At 41.9% G+C, this 27,441-nt stretch overlaps 1 protein-coding gene across 1 annotated transcript; it reads right to left on the bottom strand.

The window, feature by feature from the left end:
• Window positions 1-14,931: 14,931 nt before the first annotated feature.
• Rap2c (RAP2C, member of RAS oncogene family) lies at window positions 14,932-27,116 on the bottom strand. The gene is made up of 4 exons (XM_085684937.2): window positions 26,986-27,116; window positions 26,080-26,864; window positions 23,488-23,801; window positions 14,932-17,403 (listed from the first exon to the last, which is right to left on the bottom strand). The coding sequence occupies exons 2-3, from the start codon at window positions 26,350-26,352 to the stop codon at window positions 23,523-23,525; spliced, it is 552 nt and encodes a 183-aa protein (XP_085541063.1). The 5' UTR covers window positions 26,353-26,864; window positions 26,986-27,116; the 3' UTR covers window positions 14,932-17,403; window positions 23,488-23,522.
• Between the last annotated feature and the right edge of the window lie 325 nt (window positions 27,117-27,441).

Below are 27,441 nucleotides of genomic sequence, written 5' to 3'. Positions count from 1 at the left end.
TGAGGCTTCATTTTTCCATTGAGGAGAATAATTCAGTTCTCCCAGGCTTCGAAAGGGCTTTTGGTTTAGAAAGCAAATGAAAATATGCATAGAGGTTCATCCTCAGGTCTTCAGAGCCCAGGGCTCCTTCGGCAGGCAGCAGTTTTCACTGTGCTGGGGAGGCAGTGCCGGAAGCAACGGAGGGGACTAGGAGAAACATCAGCTCCGTGAACGTTCAGTCAATGTCTTCTGGGCTGACAGCCATGTTTCAGGCTCCTCATAAAGTCTTTATTCTTGCTATGAGTAAGGAACAAGTATCCTTGTTCACCAAGGGACTATGATACCCCACCTCTATCCTGCTGAACCTGATAGAAAAGCAAACACTAGTCTTCAGTGAGATTGACTGGCATGACCCTACCTTTCATAATGCGTTTGTCATCAGATGCCATCCAAATCCACTGTACGACAGCTCTTGCACTAATTTCCACGGGCACCACCTAGGCCAGGTCTCCAGCACGTCTTGCATAATGATTGCGACATCTTCCTGGCCTGCCTCTCTTCTTCCCCTCCCAACCTTTTCTACTCCGCAGTCACAGGCATCATGGGAAAGTGCCAATGGCATCTCAGCTGTCTGTCTTGTACAAATGCCTCCCAGCGCTTCCCTAGACCTTGGTCTCCCCTCCCCCACCCTCATCTTGTCTGTTGCTGCGACCTGCCACTTATATACCCTTGGACTATCATCTCTCTCTTTCTGACTCCATGTACCCCACCCACGCTGTCATTGCATGCTGCCGGGGTTCGTGCACCCCGCTAACAGGTCTCCTCCCTGGCTTTGGCTGTTGGCTCATTAGTTCACTTTGCACAAAGCCAGGCCTGTTGTTCCACATCTGCCCACTTCCTTGGCGGCTTTCTATGGAAAGCTCTTCCTTTGCTTCTCTTAGGGACAAAGTCTGATTTGTCACTTTCCGACTCCTTCACTGTCTCACTCAGAGGCAGCTTCTAGCTTACAATCTTACCCGGTAGTCCGGCAATGCCTAGTTCGCCTCCTCGGTTTTCTAAGGCGAAAGATGGAACTTCTTAGCAGGGCTGCCTGACCTTCCACAAACCTACCATGCCAGCAGTGCCCTTGCTGCAAAAATCTGAAATATGAACTATTACAGCGTCTGTATTCATCCCTCTGTCCCAACTCCGGACTTCTGTGAACCTCCCTCCTTTCTGGAATTTACTACCTCTGGCCTGGCATAGCCACATTCCACATCCGTCAAGGTCTAATTTAAGTGGCGCTGCTTTCAACAGTTCTCCCCCAGAACCCAAGGAGCCGTGCTTTCTGGCTTTTAGCAAGCTCATTATATGTTGTCCCTTGTCTTGTACTTTCTTATTTCATTTATCATCGAGGCCAGGATGCATCTGTCTGCCTCAGCTTTGAGAGACTTGAGGTTTAACCACAAATTCCTGACTGAAACTTCAACCAGAAAGCAGAGAGCGAACATATTAGCTGGGGAAGGGGACGGTTATGACAGTGGGAAGCAGGCCAAGCTTCCATACTGCTACATCTACTCTTCCAGGGAAGCTGAAATGGATTAGAATCCTCCCCGCTTAGAGGATCCTGTGTGTGGATTTCGCTTTGGGGGAGTTCAGCCCAAAACTCGGGACTGAACAATGAAATCAAGTTCCTTGGCAAAGGACTCCACCTAATTACAAGTCTGTCAGACAGTTGTTCTGGGCATGTGCTTGTGCGTGGGAACACGTATGGTGTGTCTGGAAACATGCACACGCATGCTCGTCTCTGTAGCTCTGTGTGATGGCATGTATGTGAATGGAGAAGTGGGTGGCTGTGGCTCCGCATGAGCAGACGTGTGTGTGCCTGGTTCTGGTTAGGAATGCATTCACCGGGGCTGTGTGTGCTGCATATGTAGTTGCAGGGAGGGAGGGTCTTTACTAGAGAGGAAGCTGGGTCAATGCTGGCATCCACACATGCCCAGGCATGGCTGGGAAACAGGTTAGGCAGGCCTGGCAGAAGTGTATTTGTATTGAAATTTTTCAGGAGCTCCTGGGAGATGGTTTATCCTAGTGAAGAAGCAGGCACAATACACACTTGGCCCAGGAAGAAAGCCTTTGTCACTACATGCAAGGAGAGACCTTGCTGAGCAGGGGCAAGAGGTTTTCCACTTGAAATTTTCTCTTGATGTAGTCACAGGTGTTAAGTGTCTCAGCCTTATTGGCCCCAAAGAAATTGTACTTAAAGGGAAAGAGTTGTTTTGCATAAACCTATGATCATTATGGCACATGGCGGCCTATCTGGAGCCTCAGAATGGCTTTGTCGCAGGTTCTGTGCTAGGGGCTGGGGAGACTGTAGTGACTAAAGCGTCAGAGTCCTCAATGTGGTGTGGACTTTAAAAGGGCCAGGCTGTTTCTGGACTTCATACCAAACAAAGTCACCGCTAATCTAAACGGTACCTATGATACCTGCTCTAGCCGTCCCCCAAAGCTGAGTCGGAGCAATGCCCTTTAAGGTGGGTTAGCTAGAATCCAATAGTCATCGCCTCCCGGTAGACGGATCCAACGTTGCGTCTGTGCTGCATGGCAGGGCTGGCTAGGTTGCAGGGTCTTTATCTCAGCTAACCATCTTCTGTGCCTTTGTAAGAATCTGTGTCTCCCTCTGTGCCTAGGCTCCAAGGTGTGTCTTCTCTGGGCACAGGTTAGTTAGTGATAGCCAACCCTCTTTTGTGGTGTCTAGAAAAAGCTGGTACCAGGAACACGGAAAGTAAGCTGCGGGCTCCAGAGTGAACTGGGGAAGCCAGTGGAAGCAGCTGACGCTCAGTAGATGTGGCACCATGTTTCCAAATGTAACAGTCTACAGTGCAAGTGTCGACTCTGCCCAGAAAGCATAGCTAAGCCTAGTTCACAACAGCCCTCCGAGGACTAGGAAAAAGAGAAAACACAGAAGCAATGTGGCAACAAATTATCAGTATTTATTCATGAGCACATATGAGATTCCCCCTAAAATCATCCAGAGATATGTTTATGGTGTTATGGTGGGAGTCTCCATTCAGTGAGTTGAGAAAGGAGGCAAGGGCCAGTCAGGCACGGCATATGTATAAAAGAATGGAATATCTGAACTCGGCTCTGCGTCACATTTCATAGGAAAGGGGAAGTCCAGCATGCTGAGACAGAAACTTCTTGGCACTTTGAGAGCAGGAGTGGTTTTGTTTGTTTGTTTGTTTTCCCTCCTGAGTAAAAGAAAATCCATTGCTTTTTGCAAGGCAGAAAGGGCTTTCTGGGATTTTAGTTGGACCGTAGAATTTAGGTTCACAGGATACAAAGTGTTACTTAACTGCAACCAAAGGGTATCTTTAAATCTACATCCGTGGGACTTACCTTCAATGCATGTGCTTTCAGCCTATAATAATAATAGCAATGCCCACTGTAGTGTTTGGAATGAGAAGTGCCTCTCTGACCCCAATCTCCAGCATGTGACTACTTGGTCCCCAGTTGGTGGCATTTTAAGGGGAGGTAACAGAGCTTGCTGGAGTAAGTAAGGTGGACTTGAAGGTTAGAGGCTTCATGCCATTTCCTGTTTGCTCTCTTTGCTTCCTCGTTGTGTCTGAAGATAGGAGTTTCCAGGTTCCTGCTACTGCTCCCATGGCTGCTGCTTGTGGCTAATGCCTTCTGCCATCAGAGACGTTCCTCCTTCTGGAGCTGGAAACCAAAATAACTTCTTTCTTCCCCTGGCTGACTTGGTCAGGCTGTTTTATCTCAGCATCAGAAGAGCAGTGTGTCCACCAGTAAGGAGCTGCTGTGCACAGTCACAGACACCTCTGAACACTGAGATCTGGTTGACATCTTTGGTTCAGGTTATAAAAGCAATGTGTAGGGGCTGAAGAGATGGTTCGGTGGTTAAGAGCATGCAATGCTCTTGCAGAGGACCTGACTTCAGTTTCAAGCACCCATGTCAGGAGCTCCCAATCACTTGTAATTCTAGCTTCAGAGGATACGACACACTCTCCTGGACTCCACAGACATGCGCATACAGGTACTCACATGCATGCGCATACATGTGAATACACATGCTTAAAAATAATTTTTAAATGTGTTTAAAAAAAAACTCGATGTGTACTCACCAGCCTGAAGTAAATGTAAAATAGAAAGAATATGTGTAAAGAAGGAAATAAAAACTGGTCACTCACAATCCCACCATCTCTATATAGGCATTAATATTCCAAAATACTTTCATGTACACACACACACACACACACACACACACACGAATGTATTAGGACTATGCTACTCTATACAATATTGTTGGCTAATTTTCACTTACCATTATATGAAGAATATTTTCCTGCAAATCAAAACTAGACTGAAACTCCACCTGACTAGTATCAGAATGTTACCATAAAAAAGAAGACAACAAAAGCTGGCAAGGATGCAGGGAGACAAAGCAGTCATACGCTGCTGGTGGGAAAGTAGACTGGCAGGACTACTATGGAAATGAGTATGGAAGTTTCTCAAAGGACTAAAATTGATCCAGATCTACCACTTCTGGGACTCTACCTGAAGGAATGCGATCAGCATACCCAAAAATACTTGCACACCCATTTATTCTTGCACTATTCCACTATTTACAATAGTGAATTCACAATATATGGAGCCAGCCTAGATGCTCATCGACATATGGACTAGTAAAGAAGGTGAAATACATATACATAATGAGTTTTATTCTTCAAAACAAGAATAAAATTATGTCACTTATGGGAATATTAACTGAATTGGAGATAATCATATAAAGCAAAATAATTAGATATAGAGGTTTTCTCTTATATGTGGAACCTAGAGCATATATATATATATATATATATATATATATGAATATATGTATTTATACCCTACACGCATAGACACATATATGACATCAAAATAGAAAGGATGGTGTTTGGGATGCAGAAGGGAATAAATGGAGTGGGGAAGGAATCAGAAGAGAGTAATAGGGAGTGAATTTAGTCAAAATAGAAAATATACTTTAAAAAGTCATGGAATCTATTGATTTATACAACAAATATACACTACTAAAATATTTTCAAAAGTAAAGTAAGAAAAAAGAACATTTCTCACTATACATTCTATAATATATAAAGTAATACATGGCTACAAAAAGATTTCATTTTATGGATATACAAGATCTTTTTGCTATTATAAATATGTCTTAGTTAGATTTTATATTACAGTGATTAAACACTACAACCAAAAGGAAGTTGGGTAGGAAAGGGTATATTTGGCTCACATGTGTTCATCGTGAAGGGAAGTCAGGGTAGGAATTCAAGGCAGGACCCTGGAGGCAGGAACTGAAGCAAAAGCCACAGAGGAGTGCTGTGACCACCTTTCTTTCCATGGCTTGCTCAGCCTGCTTTCCTATACAGCTCAGGACCACCTGCCTAGCTTGGCACCACCCACAGTAGGCTGGGCCTTCCCACATCAATCTGTAATCAAAAAAAAAAAATGCTCCACAGGCTTGCCTATAGGCTAATGGCCTAGAGGCATTGTCTTAACTGAGAGTCCTTCCTAAATGATTCTAGCTTACCTCAAGCTGAAAAAAAAAGTCAGCACAGAAGTGTCTCAATAAACATCATTAAACATACATGTCTGTGAGTATCTTTGCTTTGCTATTACATAGTTTTCAAAGTGGAATTATACAGTCAGGTGTGTGAAAATTTAAACAAGTTTTCAGAGTCATATTGCTAAACAGTCCTTTATTGTGGAACTAATTTATACTCAGTGTATAGTCCTACCAGGAATATATGGACACTGTTTTCAGCACACACGTACTAATAGTGAGGACTGTCTTTCAACTAGTTTTGCTAATTTAGTTATCAAAAGGATGTTTTCATTTCAGACAGTGTGCCGGTCTACACATTTTAAGAGTTTCTACAGAAGAAAACAATTTAAATTGCTACATAAAACATATATAACCATATATAAATTCACATATAAGAATATATATCATATGTTTGTGTAATATATATATATATATACATAGAATATTTTTTAAAAATTTTTTCTAACATTTGTTTATTTACTTACTTTGTGCATGACTGTGCTTGTCTGTGTAATCCATGATGCCTGTGGGAAGCTCAGAGAACAACTTGAAGCCATGGCTCTAAAGTTCCAGGGACCAAACTCAGGCCGTCAAACTTGGTGTCAAGCGCCTTTACCTGATGAGCCATTTTGCTGGATTTTCTAATTAATTTAATTTTGTCTATTTATTTATTTATCCATTCATTTGTTCATTCAATTGTTTGTGTGAGTGTGTGTGTGTAGGGGGGTGTTCTGTGGTGCATGCATAGAGGTCAGTGGACAGACCTTGGGAGCCAGTTCTCTCTTTCTACCATGTGACTTCTAGGCACTGACCTCAGGTAGCTAGGCTCAGCAACAAAGGCTTTTATCCACCTAACCATTTTGCTGGCCCTAAAGTTAAAGTTTTAGGTTCATTCCTATTGTTTCTAATTATGAGCGCATGTGTGTGTGTGTGAGCAGGTATGTGCACACGAGTGCACGTCTCAGAATTCAGACGAGGGTTTCAGATCCTTGTCTGGAGTTAGGGTGATTGTGGGACACCTGACACGGGTGCTGGGAACCGAGCTTGACTCCTCTGTAAGAGTAGCACCCATTCATAGCGGCTGAGTCATCCCTCCAGAGCTCCTGAAACCGATTTTGAGTTAGAATACAAACTGGTGGTTTCACTGTGCCATTTTTCTAGATGTTCTACTTTGTTCCTAACACCTTCTCCCTCTTCATTGTTTCCCTTCCGACCCTAAGTCATCCTTCTTTCTGCTTTCATGTCACATGTGTGTCCCTCTTAAGGCTCATGAGCCCTCTGAGTCCTGCTCTTTGAATGAAAGCAAGCTGCTTTGGCCTGGGTATAGCACTGTCGATGAGGAAGAAGGCCCTTCATTCCATTCCCAGCATTGAGGCAAAAAAAAAAACAAAAACAAAAACAAAAAAACAAAAACAAAAACAAAAACCTGGAAACAAAAAAATCATTGAGACAAAAAAAAAACCCCTGAAAACAAAAAATGAAAGCTAGAAAAGAACCCTTCTTTATGCTGTATTCTACAATTAATGAGAGCCATTCAGAAGAATACCCGACAGAAAGAATATACTTGTGTGAGACAATACAGATGCACACACTACACATTGACTGGCCTCCGTCGGGTGAGTGATCTCTGCTTAGATTCCATTACACCTCTCGGGATTCTTTCATAGTGGCAAATAAAGAAACATCAAAAATGGAATTATTTGCCAAAGGGAACGGATATGTTTGTTTCTAATGCTCTCAAGAAAACTTTTATTGGAAACTGAAGTCTTTAATTCTTCCTCTATCAATAAAAGGTACTTCTGCCTTGACATACATACCCAACGGAAAAGATAGGAGAGTATTCATTTGTTCAGGAATGGATTGTGGCACCCAGAGATTTCCTTGGGTTGAAGGAACGTGAGCAGGACTGAAAATCAACCACGTCAGTTGTATGGGCTGCAGGGATGAGGCAGCCTTTGCTTGAATCATTTGACTTGGGCTACAACTGAATGCACTTGAGGGTGACAGAGGAAAACATGTATATTTTGCCCAAGTCCAGTCCTCATCTCTAGGCACAGAGCCGGAAGCAAAAAGACTAGAAATTTAGCTTGGCTGACTTTCTTTTGACTATTGGGTGTGTATTTGCATAGTTGCTGTAGTTGTTTGAGAGAGTGTCTGTGTTGTCCTGGGTTCAAGCTCTTGCTGTTTCAGCCTCCCAATTGTCCGAAACTACGAGTGTGCACCGCCCCATGCAGTCAAATTTGCACTGATGTGGACAGGGAGGTTGACAGCTATCTCCCTGGACTGAAAATAGTCTCTGGCTCTGCTTTAAGAATGCCATTCCACGAAAGGATGGAGGGCAGGAGCTTGTGCCTGGAGAGGATCACAAGCCTCCGCACCTGTCAAGGGTTCAGCATGCCCCAGGTTAAAGTTACAACACACACCAATGCTCCCATAGCCCAGCAGCTTCCTCATTCTATACAGAAGTCCTAATAACACAATCATTCTCGTTCTGTGCTTAGTCCAAGAAGATTCTAGTACATGCAGAGGCAGCTAGGCAAGCAAATTCAGAGTCTAAGTAAGAGACAGGCAAAGAAAGGGAAGGGACTTGCAGGAGAGGGAACCCTTTTTCAAGAATCTCCAAAGTCATTTGCTATTAGAGGGGAAGGGGCACTAAGGGTAAAAGGGTGGAAAAGGAGAACAGACAGCTCAGCAGGGGACGGACCCCGCCAGGAAGTCGGAACCACATTCGATCCTGATAAGCAAGCAATCTCCAGGGAGCTTTTAACCTGGGAAAATCAGGCTAGGCTTGTATTTACATTTGTAAAAGATTAGTCTGGTTGCCTCACAGAAAGGATTACAACAGAAGGGTGAAAGTGGGGTGCAGGCAGGTGAGAGAGTGTGAGAGGTGGCTCAGAGCTTGAATTCCAGGATTGGTCTAGCTGAGACAGAAGGACGTAGCATTCTCGGCCAACCTGGACCCCAGGACAAGACACTGTGCCCACCCCTGCTCGATAAGAAGCAGAGACCAAGCAGAGGAGCCTACACAGAAATAGAGACAATTTAGGGCCAATGCCCATACTATCGGCCACAGCTTTACTTCTGTCTTTGGATGGCAAGAATTAGCAGTTTGACTGGATTTAGAATCACCATGGAAACTCACCTGGGAGGGTGCATCTTCAGGGGCATTTCCAAAGACCTTCACCAGAGCAAGGAAAGCCACCGTGAACGGAGGCAGCACTACCCTTTGGGCTGGGGTCCAGAACTGAGTGAAAAAGAAGAAACTGAACCAAGCCCTTGGGCCTGCTCTGTCCCAGTTTTCCCATTGTGGACACAGTGTGATCACCTGGCCCCCATGCCTGCCGCCATGCCTTCCTAGCATGAGAAAGCCGTGAGCAAAAAATAAGCTTCATGGTTTTCCTCTTTTAAGTTGCTTTTGTCCAGAATTTTATCACAAGCCAAGGAACTCACACACCTTTTAAATAATGCATCCGCAATAATTACATCAAGGCCTGCGATTTCTTCACCTGAAATTCATTTATCCCTCAGTACTTACTGAATCCTTCTGTGCAGCCAATGGGCATGCTAGGTTTTTTTAAAAAGAGGATTCCTTTCCCATCTCAGAGAAGGTGACTGCCTTGTGGAGCTGATTGTGAACAGGTAAACGTGAACTACCGCAGTAGGCACTTACTGTGCACTAGCCAAAGAACCCTCTTTGGGCAAGAGGCTGGGGAAGGGGTGTTGTATGGGATGGGATAGCTTATGTGAGGATAGGAAAAGAAGGCATGCTGTGTGGGATCCCTGCCACCCAAGATTAGTTCTGGGAGAAGGAATGGAAGATGGGCTGGAAGGGGTGGGCCATGCTGACATGTGAAAGCCCTGGCTTCATAAGATGGGACCCAGAGTCAGGAAAGATATTTAAGCTGGAGAGAGGGATAGAGGCATAAGTGGAACTTTAATTGTATCGCTATCATTTTTTCTAAGGGTGTCCAGTCAAGGTCCGTCCTCCATATCATTTACAGAATTGTAGCAGCCTCTCTCCCAGACCTGTCTGTCCCAGGAAAAAGCCTCACGGTCTGGTCTATTGAAGCCTCGCAGCCTCCTCTTCCATCCTTCTTTTCAAGCCAGAGTGGTTTCGCGGTTATCTTCTCATTGCAGATGCCCCAAGCCTACCAGGGACTCTCAGGACGTATTTGCTCACACTCTCCTTTCAAAGCCCACAGGAGATGTGCATTTTTTTTTTTTGTAAATTGCTCTCAGCCTTGAAGAAACAACTCACATCACAAATTCCTCTGACCTTCTCTTGACCCAAAAAAAAGGAGATCAAACCCTTTCTCTGGACTCCCTGGCATCCAGTACATGCCGATTTCATTAGAGTTCACGTCACATTGCCTCGTGGTGGTTATTCGGAAGCCTGTCTCCCAGGTTAGAAGGTAAGCTCTATCTGAACATGAGGCCATATCATATATACCCAGCTTATAGCATCATGTTTGGCATAACCTTAGAACCTCAATGAATGGTAAATGAAGGCACTAATCTTTTAGGTCCATTTAAAAAAAAATGGATCGCATCAACACCAAGCAACTTTATTGTAACAAGCAAACTGCTTTTCTGGGCAGGTTTCCATTCCTAGGTCAAGGTAACTGCTATCTTTACCCAGCTGGAGATTTTAAAAGGTCTACGACTCAGGAATAGCTGGGCCACAGCTACCAGCGGGACTCAAGCACATATTTAGATTCGCTTGATCAACAATTAGCATATAAATCCTGGCATGTATCTTAAATGCCCTCCCCTTCACTTCTGTACATTTTGGGACCCAAGCAAAGTACTGACAACATGCTTAGAGTGATCTTAGGGAATGCCATGTCTATACTTAAAGTGGGGATTTTTTTTCTAAAGATAGCCAGTATGTACAACAGAGAAACCACAGGGAGCTCTGCTCTCCTCCCCTAAAGGGTTCCCACTGGCAGGGATATTTCTATTTCTCAACTGTGGAATTCACATCTGTTCACTTTTTAAAAAATCAAATGCCCGCGTGATCTTACTCACAATCATCACACTCAGGAATTCCCTTGGTTTCTCGGCTTTCCATTAGGATTCTTGTTATTCCTTCTTGCAGAGGAAGTTTGCAGTTTCAAGCTCAAATATTTTTAAAATTTATTTTTTTGAGATACTATTATAATTACATCTGTCTGCTTTTAAGTTGGAAGGAAAGATTAGCATGGGCTTGGCCTGGCACCTCACCGACCCCCAACTTCTCAACATTCTAGCTGCCTGCAGGAGCTCTGAACTGGAAGGCTTTAAACACCGGGACATTCCACGGTTTTCGCTGCAGAGTATGGAGTACGTAGAACCTCCTTATCCAATTCCGGGAGAACTTTCTGGGGCATCTGGAAGACTGCTTATATGACAGACTGCACAGAGCACTATATGGGAGTACATGCTGATATTCCCAGGATAGTCTTAGACTGCCGGAAGGACAAACAGCAAACTGTTCCAGAAACCATTGCAAAAGGAGTTAGGGACTGCGTTTTAGGGCTTCATCACTCATTAAACTGATTCATACAGAAAAGGGCGATGGGGGGTGAGTAGTTCAGTTAAATTTAAATGAGGTACAAGCTGGTAAGAAGAACAATAAGAAAATGGGGGTAGGGACAAAGGCAAGGCAGAGGAGTTGACAAGAGCAGTCTAGTAGGAGATCATTTGATGGTTAGAGGGAAAGTGGAAATTGTTGCCTCATTAAAAGGGAAACATCTGACAGCTTGGGGATCTTCACAGGAACATCTTTCTCAGACATAAGCATTGAGCATAGTTGAGTGTAGAGAGGAAAGGAACCCCAAGAATGGGCAGCAAATGCTTTCCTGATTACACATTTACAAGAAATATTTAAATTTCACAGAATATATTTTGACCATATTTACTATTTATTCCCCATTCACACTCTAACTCCTCCCAGATCCATGTCTACCTCCCTGCCATCAACCCTGTTGTACTCTTGAAAAAAAAAATAAGACATCAAGTCCAATTTGTGTTGTCCATATACTCACGAGTGTAGGGCCAACTACTGGGGACTGGTTGACCAACCAAGAGCCAGGCCCTTAAAGAAAACTGAATTCTCTCTCCCCTAGAAGTCATAAACTGTCAATAGCTCCTTAGGCAGGGTGGCTGCTAACCTCCCCTTTCTGCTCCATACTAGAATGTTGACTGGCTACAATTTGTGCAGCCAGCCACAGCTGCTGTGGCTTAATGACAGCAGAACTTCTGACACATACAGAAGACCCTGGCTCTTACCATTTTTTCCACCCCATTGTAGGGGGAGGGCCCACTTGCTCTTCCCAGCCGCCGGGCTAGCTTAGCATGGAAATAACCACACAGAAACTGTATTAATTAAATTACTGCTTGGCCCATTAGCTCTAGTTTCTTACTGGCTAATTTTTACATCTTAATTTAACCTATTTTTATTAATCTGTATATTGTCACGTGGCAGTGGCTTACCAGGTAAAATTTTTAGCATCTGTCTCTGGCGAATCCATGGCATATCTCTCTCCTACTCCACCTCTCTTCCTCCCAGCATTCAGTTCTGTCTTCCCTGCCTACTTAAGTTCTGCCCTATCAACTAGGCCAAGGCAGTTTCTTTATTCATTAACCAATGAAAGCAACACACAAACAGAAGGACCTCCTACACCACCACCACCCCCTGATCCCTGAGCCTTGGGGAGAAGCTGTGGCTGAACACTTCATGCACCCTTAGCCTCTGCATTTGATTGACAGTTGATTCTATGCGAACCACTGTCCACCGCACAAAGCAATGTCTTTGATGAGGTCTGAGAGGTACAAATTTTGAGGGAAGTTTGACACTATGTCCATTTGTTTAGCAGAATAATATATAATGTATAATAATATAGTAGTAGGGTCCCCATGGTGTCTGTGAGCTCATAGCCAGATTAACCATGTCAGACATTCATCTTATTCATGGAGCAGGTCTTAAATCCACTCCTTGTAATGTTGTCCCTTGAGTCATAGAGGATTTGGTTATGGACCCAAGGCTTTTCAATCCAGCCACATGGTTCCTATATTTGACATCTATCTATGCTATACTGTTACTTTGGAAGTGATTTCAGAAACCACTATTAGAAACAAAATGAAAAGGCATAACAGTAAAGAAATCCAGCATTATCAAAGATGAAGAAAAAAATCATTTCCCATGATACCCAATGGATAAAGTATGAAAACAAGGAAAGCAGGAAACAAGGGCACTGGGGGGGGGGGTTGCTAAAAGACAAACACCTATGTGCACGCCTTTTTGTAAAACATTTGTTGAATCTTCGTAACAAACTAGGGATAAGCACCAAGGATAAACAGGTGACTTAGCCAAAGTTCCTGGAGCTTGCACTCCAAGGAAGCAGCTCAATTTAAAACAGAAAGGTAGAAACCACAGCGCTTCTGAATGGGGTAACCTGGGCGATGAAAACTACCTGAAAATCATGGAAGTAGTGTTCTTTACTGAAGAACGTGACTGGGACCAGCGCACTTCTGGTTCTCCATGCATACTGTTAGGTTTTTAAGCACTGGGTGGGAGGGAGGGGAAGCAGCTGAGCTCTGCGATGGATTTTGGATACAGCTGCTAAATCAAACTTCAGTTCTTTTTGGCACTAATAGGGCTGGATTCTGTCTGGTAGTCAAAGGCTGCCAAATCCCTGATTTAAGACATTGCCTTTCCAATGAAAAATAGCTATAATGAAAATAGCTTATGTCTTACATAAACTCCTAGCAGTATCACACACACATTAAATAGGACCCACAGTACTTTAGTGCACGTGGACTGTCACACTGAGTTAAACAGCCATTTCTTCTTTTTTAAAAAAGTCTTGCTTCTTCAAAGTTTCTACAAAAAAATAAAAAATAAAATCAAACCCAAAACTTTAATATTAGTCTGTGAAGAATGCTTCCGGAATGTACAGAGACTATGTGCGTGTGTACCTGGTACCTACAGGCAACAGAAGAGGGTGGAGTCTTCTTGTTAGTCACCTGATGTGGGTGCTGGCAACAAAACGCTTCCCTGGTAGAAGTACCCTTTAACTGCCGAGCCATCTCTCTACCCCGACAAAATTTTAATAGTACCAGTTTGGTTCTACCCAATGATGAATTCAATCCAAAATAATCATTTTTTTGTCATGTGATTTTTCCTTTATGCGCTTAAGTCATGACTCTCCTGCGTCTTAGTTCATCAACTATAAATGAGACTATAGTTCAATCCGAAGTAAGTCTTACAGCATTGGATTGTGACCCTAGCATCTTATATCCTGATGGAGTGTAAAGACTAATAATCTTCCTAGGTAAGAATGACCTCTCAGGACCATGTGGAGGAGGTACAGGTGATGTGGGATAGAGTTCCTTCTGAAAGTTGTTGCTAGTTCTAACTCATCTGGTGACTTTTCCTTAGCTCTTTCTTGCACCACCCCATCCTCTTTCTTTGGCTCACTGGGTTAAGCAATGTGGGCCTTACTGGATGAAAGAATTCTATTCCTTTGGCCAAAGAAAGTTAGACAAACCCTGGAAGACTGGGAGGATGTATGAAATACAGCATATATGAGATGCTGGAACAGAAGTCTGGTGATTGACAGTAACAAACAAACAATAATCATAATAATAAACAATAAACATTTTCTAAATGTTGTGACACAGGAATTCTGCCAATTCTTTCTGAATTCCCAAATGTAGTTCATAGGCATCTACACAGGCATTTTCATTTTAAAAAGTTGATCTTAATTTGAAAAAGTAAGGTTAAAACACCTACACAGTTCAAGTTAAAAGTACTGGTCTTGACAGTGAATTAAATGACTGGCAAAAACTTCAAATGGAAAAGACAATGTAGCAATGCACCTGAGTTAGACCCGCATGTACAAGGGCTCTAGATTCAATTCCAAGCATTGCCAAAACAAACAAATCAAATAGCATCCCAAAAGCAAAACTATGGTAACTTTTGAACTTTGTTTGAACTTTCCTAATTTGGTATATCAAAACTTAATTACACACATAATATTGTCTGAAATTATTAATCTACGGATAGTTTCCAGCCAACCAATTTGTATTTGGATCACCTTCTGCATATGGACTAAGTTATATGCATTTTTACTCATTTATCATTTCTGAGTTATTCCAATTGATTAAGCATTATAATTTAGGACATCTTTTACAATTCCCTCTACAATGTCAAAATAGCAATTACGGAAATAAGTGAATAAATTTTTAATTTCTATTTAAATTATGTACTGTAATACGTATCATGTGGATAATGACTTTCTGCTAAAAAACAAGTTAGCAAATCTAGAACAAGAAGCAATATACCAATAATTAATTAAAGAGTCAAGCCTCAGTAATACAGATATCTATTTTATTAAAAAAGTTACAAACAGGTGGACTGCAGGGTCGTCTTACAAAATGACAAGAATGAAATCTATTGGAAAAATTTACTTTTACAAATCTTCATAGGTAATTGTTCAATGTTTGTACTTGTTATTCGAGATTTTACCGTTCACTGATAAAGTTACAGTACATTAGATCCATGATAATAGGTTACATGATTTTATTCGCAGAGCCCTACTGCAGTGATTTGAACAACTCCTAAACAGATGCCATAGTAAAGACAAGACATATATTGCATTTAATATTCACTTCTTATCCTAATAAGCAACATGCAATCTATTGAGGAAGCTAAAATAACTTTTGGTCCCTTTTCTTAAAATGTGCTGGAGAAACCACCTTTAAAACCACTTATCCCCTGATTCCTGTGATCCTAAGTGAATCCAAGTGAAATTTGCTGCTGAGGTCAATGATAATGAACACTGTGATAGAGATAGAGGTGACAGAAGGGAAGGAGGGAAGAATGTCCATAGGAAAGAAACACTGTGTAAAAATCAGTCTGCAGAAAATTGAAGTCATCATGAATTATTTGATTCCCTTAGAATTTCACAGAGCTAGTACTGCTGAGCCACAGCCACTTAAGCTACTCTGAAATGAGTGTTTGGTGTTTAAAGTGCAAACTTAAATGAAGTATTCATTTCAAGCCGTTTGTAAATAAGGAACAATGTTTCGATTGCCTCTACCTTTATAATCTCACCATCAAATCCCAAATTGAAGAATAAGGGCTCACTTTGAGGGAATCTGATCAGGAATCAAATGCAACACGATTTAAAAAAAGGAAATCAAAGCTTAATCATTTTCTACTCATTAATGGCCATGCTGACCAGTAAATCACATGAATGTAGATATCACTTTATTTGAACACCACACACAAGACAAATTTAAAACTGCCACACCCTTCCACAAACCATCACTGCATATAGTAGAGCTTTTCTTGACAAAGTTATTGAGCTATTATTATAGATCAAAAGTATAGTTTTGGTTTTATATTATTTAGAAGCATGTTCAAATGACTAAAGCTGGGCTCCTAAAATTGAGAACTTTGGTGCAGTAAGTGAGCTGCAGTTTCTAACTTCTGCAAATTAAAAGGACGCAAATAAAACCAAATAAAAACTCAAGAACAAAATACTGTCAAACTTACACAACTGAAAAATAATTGCTAGAAAAAGCACTGGTCATGATGTTAAAACTGAACCAAAAGATTACTCATTGTAAGGTTTTTTTTTTCTGTTTCTATACCTGCGTTACTGGTAAAATGTTCAAGTATTCAGACAAAATGTGCTGATTAGGTAAACAACATGGAAGGCAATGGCTATTAGAAAGCACATTTGCAAAAATGAAAAAATATAAACAGCCAGAGACTTGGTGCTATTCTCCCTCCTGTTACACAGATTTTTGTCTCTACTACGAACATGCTTCTTGAAAAAAAAAAAAAACAACTAAAAAGCAGTTGTGATAGTGCAAGAAAAACATCAACAAATATTGCTTTAAACTACTGTTCATAAAGACAAATATTAAGAACTAGAAAGTGTACATGATTTTATTTGAATTCAATTTTACATGTGCAGAAGTCTGTAAGATGTCAATGACATGCCTGACAGGCAAAGCTGAGCTATCTCTGTTTAGGTATACAATTAATTTACCATGGACACAATATCCCTTTTCAAAGGCATTGCTAAGTAGGTCATAACTAAGTTTTATAACTTCACAGAAAGGAAAATGTTACTGCCGCAATTCAATGCTGTAAATGAGATTAACACATGTGAAGGCCTAATGGAATCAAATTCTTCAAGTAAATGCTGTACAATCAACTCCCAATATCACCTGTAACTTTCAGATTGTTAATTACAAAACACATCACAAACTGCACTTGAAGAAAAGGGAAATTCCATCCATACAGGTAAAATGTGATCTTTAGTTTCTTTTTACAACACTGCCACACGTAAACAAAGTCTCAAAGTATTAACCAACCATTTAAAGGAGAAAGATTTTACAAATAGGATGAAGCATTGGTACGAGGTAATATACAGAAGTAACCATTTGTTTAAGGCTCAATTTTTCTCCATTATATCTTTCTTTTAAAAGGCATTGAGTAGGTAATACTGAGTTTGAGTAATAAATACAAGTTGAGAAACTGATTAAAGAAATCAACTAACATATTAAAAATTAACCCTTTCATATTAGCCATCAATAAGAACTTAAAAAGCTATAAAAGGACGGATTGATAAAGAACAGATTTTAAATGTATGGTAAACGTGCTAAGCATTACTGTTAAGGTCCTTGGATCTTGAGGGCCAAAGACCTTATGCACTTCATTAGATGTATGGCAACATGCTGTGATAGAGACAGGTTTACCAAGGCTCAGTTCTGCAACCCAGGTTGTAAAGTTCTCCAAAGCAGCATCTGTGCAAATTTCCTCTGAGTTTTATCTGCAAGTAAGATCAAAGACATTTCATGAAAACTTAGAGATACACAGTAAAATATTCAGAAGCAACCCTGACAACAGATCCATATGTATGCATGCATGTTGAAGCTCATTAGTATGGGACCTTAGGGTCTAATTTCACTTTGGTCTCTATCAGTTTAAGTAACAGAATCATTTTCTGCAGATTCAGAAAAGTTACCAGAAAGCATTAGTGCAGTACAGCTGAACTGGAGAGAAGACACTGCGTCTCTGTTAGTAGTTGTTATAATCCTATGTATGACACTTCCTACTCACACGTATGTGATATTAACAACATTTGTACTGATTAAAATAATCTTACAATACAGAAAATGGGACAAATGGTGCTTCTGGTTTGAAATGATGATAGATTCTTTGCTCATTATGAGTTACCTTGTAAGTAAACTACTTTTTCTAAAGTTTGGCTTTGTGGGAATTGTGTATGACTCAGAGTGTAGACACTCAGACAGGCCACATGCCCTACTCTGATCTCGCTACTCTCCTTGTCCCACAGGCCAGAGGATAATACTTAAGCTACCAGCCAGCTTCTACTCAAACTCTCACTAAAGAGTTTGGTTTTATTTAATATTTCTTTTTTCTAATAAAATTATCAGAGTAAAAAACAGAAGCAAACAGTAGGTCAAGCACTAACTCAGAAAATGAAAAAGGACCTCGCAAGTGTAGTAACCTGGTACACAAACGCACCACACACAGACCTGAAAGAACAAAGATCATTATTTATGTCAGCCTGAAGAAAAAGGCAGCTTCTTGATTCAGGACAAAACACATCATTTCTCGAGGCAGCAGAATGCCTGGGATGGTAACAAAGGATCATGAGATACTACCAGTCTGTGAATTTTTTTTAGCTTAACTAGAGTTTCCATTTTAAAACACAATGGTATTTACTACCATAAATTTTTTCATTTTAGCAAATATAGACGTGCAATCCCAGTCACTGTTTTCTTTCCTTTTCTTCTTTTCTAGTTTCAGATATTTGAAATTCTGGAGATTTAAGCAAGGGATAATCCTAAAATATAAAATTCTTTTTACATTTTTACTTGACCTTTTCATATTTGAGCTAAATATTAGTTGTATTAATGAAATTCTGTTATGTGTTCGAGGCAGATTTTTATTGTTGTTGTCACCTATCTTGTTTCATTTCTTTATTCTAATTTGCATGAATCTTATTGGCACTGGAATAGGAAGACCAAAACATTAACAGTATTCATTGTCTCCCATTAAACAGACAGCAAAAGATGAATCCATGTCACAGATGCCTTGAAGGGAGGTGGAGCCATGCTGGAAGGGAAGCACACATGCTGAGTGCACATGATGAACCCTGAGTCAAGAGGAATGGTTTAGTGTTCTTGTTGCCTAGACCTAAGATTGTCAAATGCTTTAACATGAATTCAATTCCAACATCTCAAATACTGTTGCCATGTCCAGTGGTAATCATGTGAGGCCAATGATGTGACTCCAATTGCTAACTCTGAATCAGACCAAGTAAAATACTGTTCTCCACAAATATAAGTAGTACTTTCTGAAAGTGACATTTCCAATACTTATGGCTAATCCAAGGAATTTGTGCATATGGTTTTGATTGGATACGTTTTTCCAACAACTGACAGGACTTCATTTTTTCTTAGTTACATTATCTTCTGATTTGTACAACTCCACTGAGAAGCAATCCCATGAGGAGAACTGTTCCAGTGGTAAGGCTAGAACACTTCCTCAGAGGCACTTCTCCAGCTCCATGATGCAATATTTGTTAATTCTACTGACAATCCATTCTAAGCCAGAGAGGTAATGGAGTAAAACTTAGCAGTTTGCACCCATTTCATTCTATATTAAAAGCCTAATCTTGAGGTGGAGAGGAAGCAATTAAAGAGGGAACAGGTACACAGTCTCTCTCTAGTCACACCCCCACACCCAGTGCAGGGCTAATGAGGTACCTATCTCATCCGAAGTGTCAAACTGAGAACCTTGTGGAGGTCAGAAGGGCCGGGGAGAATCAAGAGTGGTAGGGAAGGCAAACAGCTCTGTTCATCCCCAGCACCCCAGGTCCGCTGTAGGCACTCAAGGTACTCTGCTTCAAAAAAGCTTTTTCCCAACCCAAATCCTCCTCTTTTCTCTGGCTCACAATATGAAGCGGGGACTATTGTCCCACTTCAAGTCGTACACTCAATAGGGCAGGGGACAGAAGATGCACCTGACAACAATGCACTTTTTGCAACAGAAATGCACCCTAGGACTCTACTCATATGACAAATATTTGCCTTGGATACAAAAATGCCAGCATTTTAAGGTACATGTGATTTGATCTTGAGGATCTTCCTTTTACATTTGCTGAACTATTGTATTTAGTGAAAAAAAAAGATTAAGAAACTGTTCTTAGTCTACATTTACATTAAAAATCTTGAAAATTGGAATCCATCCTACTCCACTTAAGAAATAATAAACCCAGCTAGAATAAAATCCCATTCATAGATGGTTGAGCCTCCCAGGAGTCTTTGTTACCATCCCGGGCACTCCGCTGCCACGTGAAATGACGTGCTAGTCTTGAAATAAGAATCTCCCTTTTTCTTCAGGCTGACATATATAATGAACTGGGGCTGCCATAAATAGTGATCTTTGTTCTTTCATTTTGCTTCCTGGTGTTTGGTATTCTGATGCACCATTTACTATACTTGGGAGAACCTGTTCCATATCATGTTGAGGAAAATGGTAGAACATTTTTCAGACCTTCAGCCCACAGTAGAGAACACACTTCCCTTTTTAAAAAAGTTTCCTTTGTAACATTCATCAATGCTGGACTGATACATACGACTGCTTCAAGTTTCATTTTAAAAACTCTATTGCCAAAAGGTTAGACCAAATTATCACATAAGGGATAACCTGAATGCACATCTCCCTTCTCTGGGGACATGGCTTGAATATTTGAGGCTGTTATGCCTTTTCTTCAGATTCCTTCTGTTCCGGAAAAACTCTACCTTCTATCCCCTGCACCATATCCATTTGGCCTGACTCAAATGCTACTGTTCCCAAGCTACTTAAGCTCACTGGCTCTTAACGAGGGGTCGTTCAATCCCCACAATCAAATGGGTAGTCTGCAATTTCTAGAGATATTATGTTTTGTCAAAAGTAGAGGGTTGGAGCATAATATCCAATCTACAGGGTAACTGCCAGGGATATTGCTCAACATTTGATGGTCCTAAACATGGGACAGCCCTCAAAATCAAAGCCCCGAGTACTGAGAATTTCTGCTTTTTCCTTCCTCTCAATGCCCATACTGCTCTGATTTTCTTCCTTTATAGTATGTTATTAACAAAACAGCCATCCTTCTCAATATCATTATACCCAAACAGCACATGTCGACTGAAATAATATCCACCAGATGGGACTGAAACAAGGGCTCCAACACTGACCTAGGCTTTTATGAAACTGTGGCTTCCCGGGGAAACAGTTCTACAAAGTGCTTGCTAGAAGCCACTGTAGGTCAGTCAGTAAGGAAATCAGGATGGCGGCTGGGTCTAAAGAATCTGCACCACTTCCTAATTTACAATAAAATGACTGCCAGTGGGAGGGTAAAAGGGGAAGAAACAATCATGGGAGCTGGCCCTGAAGCAGGTGTTGGGCAACAGACTGGTGACCCAAATAAAAGGGTATTAGAAAATAAATGTGAGGAATTACCAGGAGCCATTCTTAGAGCACTAAGAGATCCCCATCTCAGTTGAACACAGCCAATGATTAGCAGAAGCCATGGTCTTTCTGTCCTAAGTATTACTACTTCTAACCAGACAAAGTACTTTCCTAAGATGAAGGACAAACCCTTCTCAAGTCACCTTTCCTGTCGAAGTTTGATCGTCAGTCTAGATCTGGAACTGACAGCCTGCAGGGCTCCATGACTCACAGGGACTCACAATCCATCACACACTTGTTCAGGTAACAGTGAGGAAGGACAACCACAAACTCCACAGGCCTCAGGTTACAGACACGCATACCTATCAGTTCCATCTGACTTGGTGCTAGAAAAAACTCTGCATACAGTGCACACTGTTCTAAAAGATCCTTCAGAAATCCAGCTGATTAAGTGCTTTATTTCAGGGGCCACACCTTCAGCCATGTGCTCTGCTTACAAGAAGAAAAAAAATCAAGCAGAAAGCTATATATTATTACAAAGTCACTTAATAAAAATGTGTAATTACTGGTATAAATAACATCTGAGTTTAGTTGATGTAAATCAACAAGAAACATGAACGTAGTAGGCTTGGTATATTTAAGCCCTCCTATGTACACATCCCTGTAAGTAAGAAAGCTGAGATCATGAGAGCATATACGGTGAAACAAACTCAGATATAATTTACAATAAAAATTTAAGGGTATCTGTAGAAATTATCCAAATTCCAACAGGCGTAACAATTGACTCTTTAGGTAGATGAGACTAATTTTGCTTTTACTCTCCTTTCCTACATTGACAACGAGAAGAACCATTTTACATGTTTTGGTTAATTTTTTTAAAAGGATGCTAAAACTGAAACAAAGTGCATAGATTTACGTCTTCTGTTCAAGTGTGAGAGAAGTGGAACTGAGTAGTACAGATGCTATCAGCACACAGGACTTGTTCAAACCTGAAGCTGGTTTACAACTTAAAGACAGATTGCAGAGTCAAGAATGTGGGACTCAATCACATACACAGCTACACAAGCCTGTTCCCACCTCAAGAACACTGGATGGGCGCCACTATCAGCATACATAAGCTAGACCAAAGCCCCAGCAGTGACTGTATAAAATAACAGATGTAGCTAGACGTTATAAATAGGTTTTCATCAATGTTTTGGGATGGTAAAGGCATTTTGAATAAAGCACCATTGTCATCTTTTATTTTCAAAGATGACACTACCTGACAAGAGCCCTTGTCTAAGAGATAAATTAGGGTCTGTAAGTCCTTTCTCTAGGCAGCACAAATAAAGGCAGACCTCTGGTTAGGAATCATGTCTGTGATCTGGCATGCCTCTTGCCATTTGCAAAGCCACTTCTTAGACTGGAGGTCAGCCCTGGCTCAGAAGGGTCAGCTGCATTCTGATACTGTCTTGCTAGTCTGGCATTTACTGTGGTTTTCTTAATCTTCCACAGTATTGGTGCTTTATATAATTATTTAAATGCTACTCTAAGTGAAACTATTTGACTGATTACAATTCAGCTGAATATATATATATATATATATATATATCTCACACATAATATAGACATAGATATATATACACAATCATCTCATTTTAAATGCTCAATAAAGTTTTACCTGACCTTATTTTCCCAAAAGCTCTTCAAAACATACTATAATTTATCATAAGGTGTGAAGGTTTTTATTGTTCTCAGTTGCATTATTTATTAAGCTGAGTAGAAAAGACCCCTGTGCTTAAGATGGTTCCTTCTGACATATCAGAGATGATTTTCACTTCAGGTATTCGAATAAAGTGAAGGTACTTTGTGACAGTGTAATTTGTTACCAGAGGTCACTTAAGTTGCACAAGTGCAAGGTACAGATGAACCTGATTAAATAATCATTCTGTTAAATCAAGTACTCGAGTGATTAGAAAATTAGTGCTTTCAATTATAGTGGCTTTCTTGCCCAGAATATAAAAGTATTAAAAACATCAGATAATTATTCATCATCTTGTGATATTATTTTTCAGTGTTGTGCTGTGCATATTGGACACTAAGACTGCAGAGCATGGGAAAGATGTACTATGGGATGAATCATCCCCTCCAAATGTTATCGAGTAAGGCTGAGAAGGAAAAATAGGAAGCCACTCCTTAAAAAAACAAATCTCATCGATAGCAATACACACAATTTCTTACCTTTGTTCTGCTTATTTGCAGTTTAAAAAGGTTTTCTGCATTGAATGATGATGGTTTTATGCTGAGGAAAAAATGTTATTTTAAAAATACAGAAACTTAAGGTGGTATCAAATGTATGGACGTATTACTATTAACCAGTTGTTTATTTTATACTTGATCAAAACCAAAAGGCCACCTGGCCCATACAATTACAATTCCACCAACAACTAACCTGCTCGGTATGGCCATGATTGAGGTTTTCCTTTTTTACTGGACAACACAAGTTGTACAACACTGATCTTGCTTCTCGGGGAGGGATGAATAGTTCATTTGCCTGACGATCTCAGCAAAAAGTTCATCCACCATTGATTTACTTTTTGCTGATGTTTCCATGAAAGGACAGCCCCATTCTTGAGCCAGAGCTCTGCCTTCTGAAGACATAACCTCTCTTTCTGGTTCCAGATCCACCTTGTTTCCTACTAGGATTAGTGGGACTTTTTCATATCTCTTCACTCTCACAATCTGATCTCTCATTGGCTTGATATCCTATTCAAGCAATCACAAAGGAAAAGAAGAAAATTATATGTTTGCATTCCACAGCAGATGTGGTACAATATCACAAGAATCATTCCTTAGTATCATATAAAGCTAGAAGCACATACTGAAACAAAGACAACAATGTCATTTTCCCCCGGGGACATGAGAACTAGATAATCTCCACATGTACTAGCTGTGCTTCTGCATCAGGAATATAAAATAGAAAAGTTGCACACTAACCTTAAAATCCATCTAACCACTGCCCCCACCCTCCGTCTATTTCAATTAAAGAATTAAGTTCCCAAATATGATTAATTCGTTTGCACATACAGATGTTTGGCCAGCTCCCTAAACCTGCCTAGCTGTCTTCATTTCCTATAACACCTGTTATCCCAGCACAAGACTGCAGTGTCTATGTAACTCCTAGTCATTCAGCAAGAAGGCTTAAGAGAAACTATTTTAAGAGGAAACCCCCCCAAAACAACCCCTCAAAAATCCAATGCTTAGAAATCCAATTTTAAAAACAGATTCATACACATAAATATTTCATTTTAAATTGGTTACTATGTGTTTGGCCTTATACCACCCAACAACTAACAGTGAGCATGGCCCAAGAAGGACACCGCATCTGGAGTGTGGGTGAGAAGTCACACATTTCTTCTCCCATGTGTGTTTCCTCCTGATTTCCCCCACGAAGATCAGAGCCTTAGATACCTTTCAGTAACATCAATTTTTGGAAAGAACTCTATTGATGTAAGACAATATTAGAGGTTTAGGCCCAGAATTGCACTTTTTTGAGTTTTGTACCTTCAAAGAGTTGACTTAAAATATAAAATATGTATTTGAGTAACTCCAGTAAACAGAACACTCGCACACAGGTCAAATACACCCATCCAATCTTCTCTCAATTGTCAAGCTGCTTTTCTGGGGTTTCTTACGGAACAAGTTTAGCTAAGAATACTAACTTTCACCTCAAAAGAATCTGTGTATCTGCTGAAATAATGCCACAGTTCCATAGTCCACACTGATGTCCAGAACAGAAGTGGATCCAGTGAAAATCTTAGGAGACGCCCTTGAAAAGATTCCCAGCCTCGGGAGAGGCTGCTGATAACAAACTAATCTGAGGACCCCTTAGAAAATACCCTTAGTACTTCCTGGGGGAAATGCCTTTATGGTACTTTAGTTTGGAATCTGAATCTACCCAAAATGTACTTTAGGTTCATTTACTCAGCTTACTATCTTTACAAAGAAGTTCTTGAAGTTGTTCTGAGGTTACTGGAAAAATTCCTATATAGCACTTAAACTTCAACTCCTGAAGAATGTGAAACTAGTACATTACAGTGGCTAAGGCACTTAAGATTTCTTAAGTAAGCAACATTAAGTGCATACCTTTAAATGCAGAAAAAAACATCCGTTTCCTAAATCAATGGAGGTCAATATAACGGGTCAATACAAGGTCATTTATTTTCAAAGAATAAATAGCACAATTATTGCATCTCTTAAAATAACGTTAACTTCAGTCTTAGTTTCCCAGTGAAAGACAGGACGCATTTTCTGAAGCAGCTGGACCAGATCCAGGCTGGCTACCCCACTGGGATAAGAAAACTGCCCGCGCTCAGCGTTCCCAGTTCCACATATTTTCTCTAAGTATAGCCTACTATGGCAGAAACGATTCGTTTCAACAAGAGAAAAGGAGAGTCATTCTTACTTTCTGTTGGTTAGGAATCCTAGGTACTAGTCTTTTGAACTAGTAACTTCCTTTTTGGCCACATTCCCCCCAGTAAAATAGCACGAAAACAGGACTTGTACTCATTTTGCAGCACTGAGATTTAGGATTCCAGTTGAGGAACTTAGAGGCGAACAGAGAAGTGGAGGAAGGAAAAGCAGGCGCACAGGTTTTTGTTTTTTTATCTATCTGTACGAGATCACGGACTTAACAATTTCTTTCTTCGTGCTCCGTTTACTTGAGATTATCTATGAAATATTTTGCTGAGCACGTTAATCAATACTTGTTGAATTGAATAAGCAACTTCAGGTTAGAGTGAGGGCTAAATATACTCAGGCTGACCTATTTCGTTTTCACTTTTCTTTTCCTTAAAAATAACTTTAAAATGTTTGTCGATGCCTGTGACTTTAGCACTCTCCAGAAATAACCCAGTGCTTGCCCATGCCACACCAAACTTTCAAAAGCCAAACACACTCATTAACGCCCAGCTCAGGCAAATCAGAAGTACATGTAGGATTACCACACCCCCTTCGAAGAAATTACAAGACTCGGTTTGATTACCTGAAAAGACTGTTGATTAACCAAACTATACACCAGGATGAAACCTTGGCCGTTTTTGATGTACAGGTCTCTCATGGAGGCAAACTGCTCGGTTCCTGCGGTGTCCAGAATTTCCAGTACTGAGGGGGAAGAGTCCACTTCGATCTCTTTGCGGTAGAAATCTTCAATGGTGGGGTCATATTTCTCAATGAAAGTCCCGGTGACAAACTGCACGGTGAGGGCAGATTTGCCAACCCCTCCGCTCCCTAACACCACTACCTTGTATTCCCTCATGAGTCTCACCTTCACCAACTCCTACCCAAGGGGGGGAAAAAAATAACACCCCGCTAGCTGCGCTGCGGCAAGGCGAGGCGGAAGGTGGGCGGAAATGTGCGAACTGGGGAGGAGAGTGCGGAGAAGCCGAGGGCCCAACCGGGGACGAGGAGGAAGTTACAGGAGGGGGAGGGGAAAGAGCCAAGTGTCGGGTGGGTGGGGATGGGATGGTAATGCCCTTCCTATAGGAACCCAAGGCTGGCCCGGGGGGCGTGGGGAGGAGGGAGCGCCCGCGAGCGGGCCGAGCAAGGGTGGGGGGAGCCGCCGCGCACCCCCACGCGGGAAGGGGCGGGGGCCTCGCGGCCGGGGGCTGCCCGCCACCCCTCCCCCCCGCCCTGCACACAAAGGGGCCCGGGGACCCCGCTTCCTGCTGGCGCCGCTGTCGAGCCGGCCCGAGGCTTCGGGGCCCCGCCGCGCTCGCTGTCACCGGGGCGGGGTCTCTGGGCCCCGGGTTCCCGCGGGGGTCGTCCGGCCTGTAACGGGGGAGGGGGGCGGAAAGGGGCGCACGTTAGGAGTCGCCTGACCTCCACGCCGGCCCCCAAAGCCGCCGCCTCTGCTGCCTCCTTCCCTGGAGCCGCCGCCGCCGCCGCTTACCCTGCCGCCTGGGAGGCTCTGTCAAGCCAAGGCCATGGCCACTCGGCCGCCCCAGCCTTGCTGCTCGCGGACGGGAAAGGGGCGGGGGCCGTCCGGCGGCGGGCGGCGGCGGCGGCGGCCGCAGCGACTCCAGTCGAACCCACCTCTTTTTTTTTTCTTCACCCCCCCATCCCCACCCCCCCAGCACAAACCCGGAAGGGTTTCCCTGACACACTGGCTGAGGTGCCCCAATTCCCCGAGACTGGACGCGTTCACTTCCGGTGGGGAAAGTCCCACCTCTTCTTAGGGGCGAGCTGGGTGGCGCTAGGGCCGCGCCCTGCTGAGCAAGCCAGGCGGCCCGGCCGGGTTACAGGTCGGGGCCGTGGCCTTGAGAAAGGGCGCCGCGGCAGGCTGGTAGCGATTGGCCGATTTTCTCGACCCCTGGCCCGCCAGAGTCCCCCTGGCTTCTAGGCGTCC

Source organism: Myodes glareolus, chromosome X (assembly GCF_982192425.1).
Source record: "Myodes glareolus chromosome X, mMyoGla1.1, whole genome shotgun sequence".
Lineage (NCBI taxonomy): Eukaryota > Metazoa > Chordata > Mammalia > Rodentia > Cricetidae > Myodes > Myodes glareolus.
The sequence above is the reverse complement of the archived record's forward strand: the minus strand, read 5'-3'. Positions and strand labels throughout refer to the sequence as shown.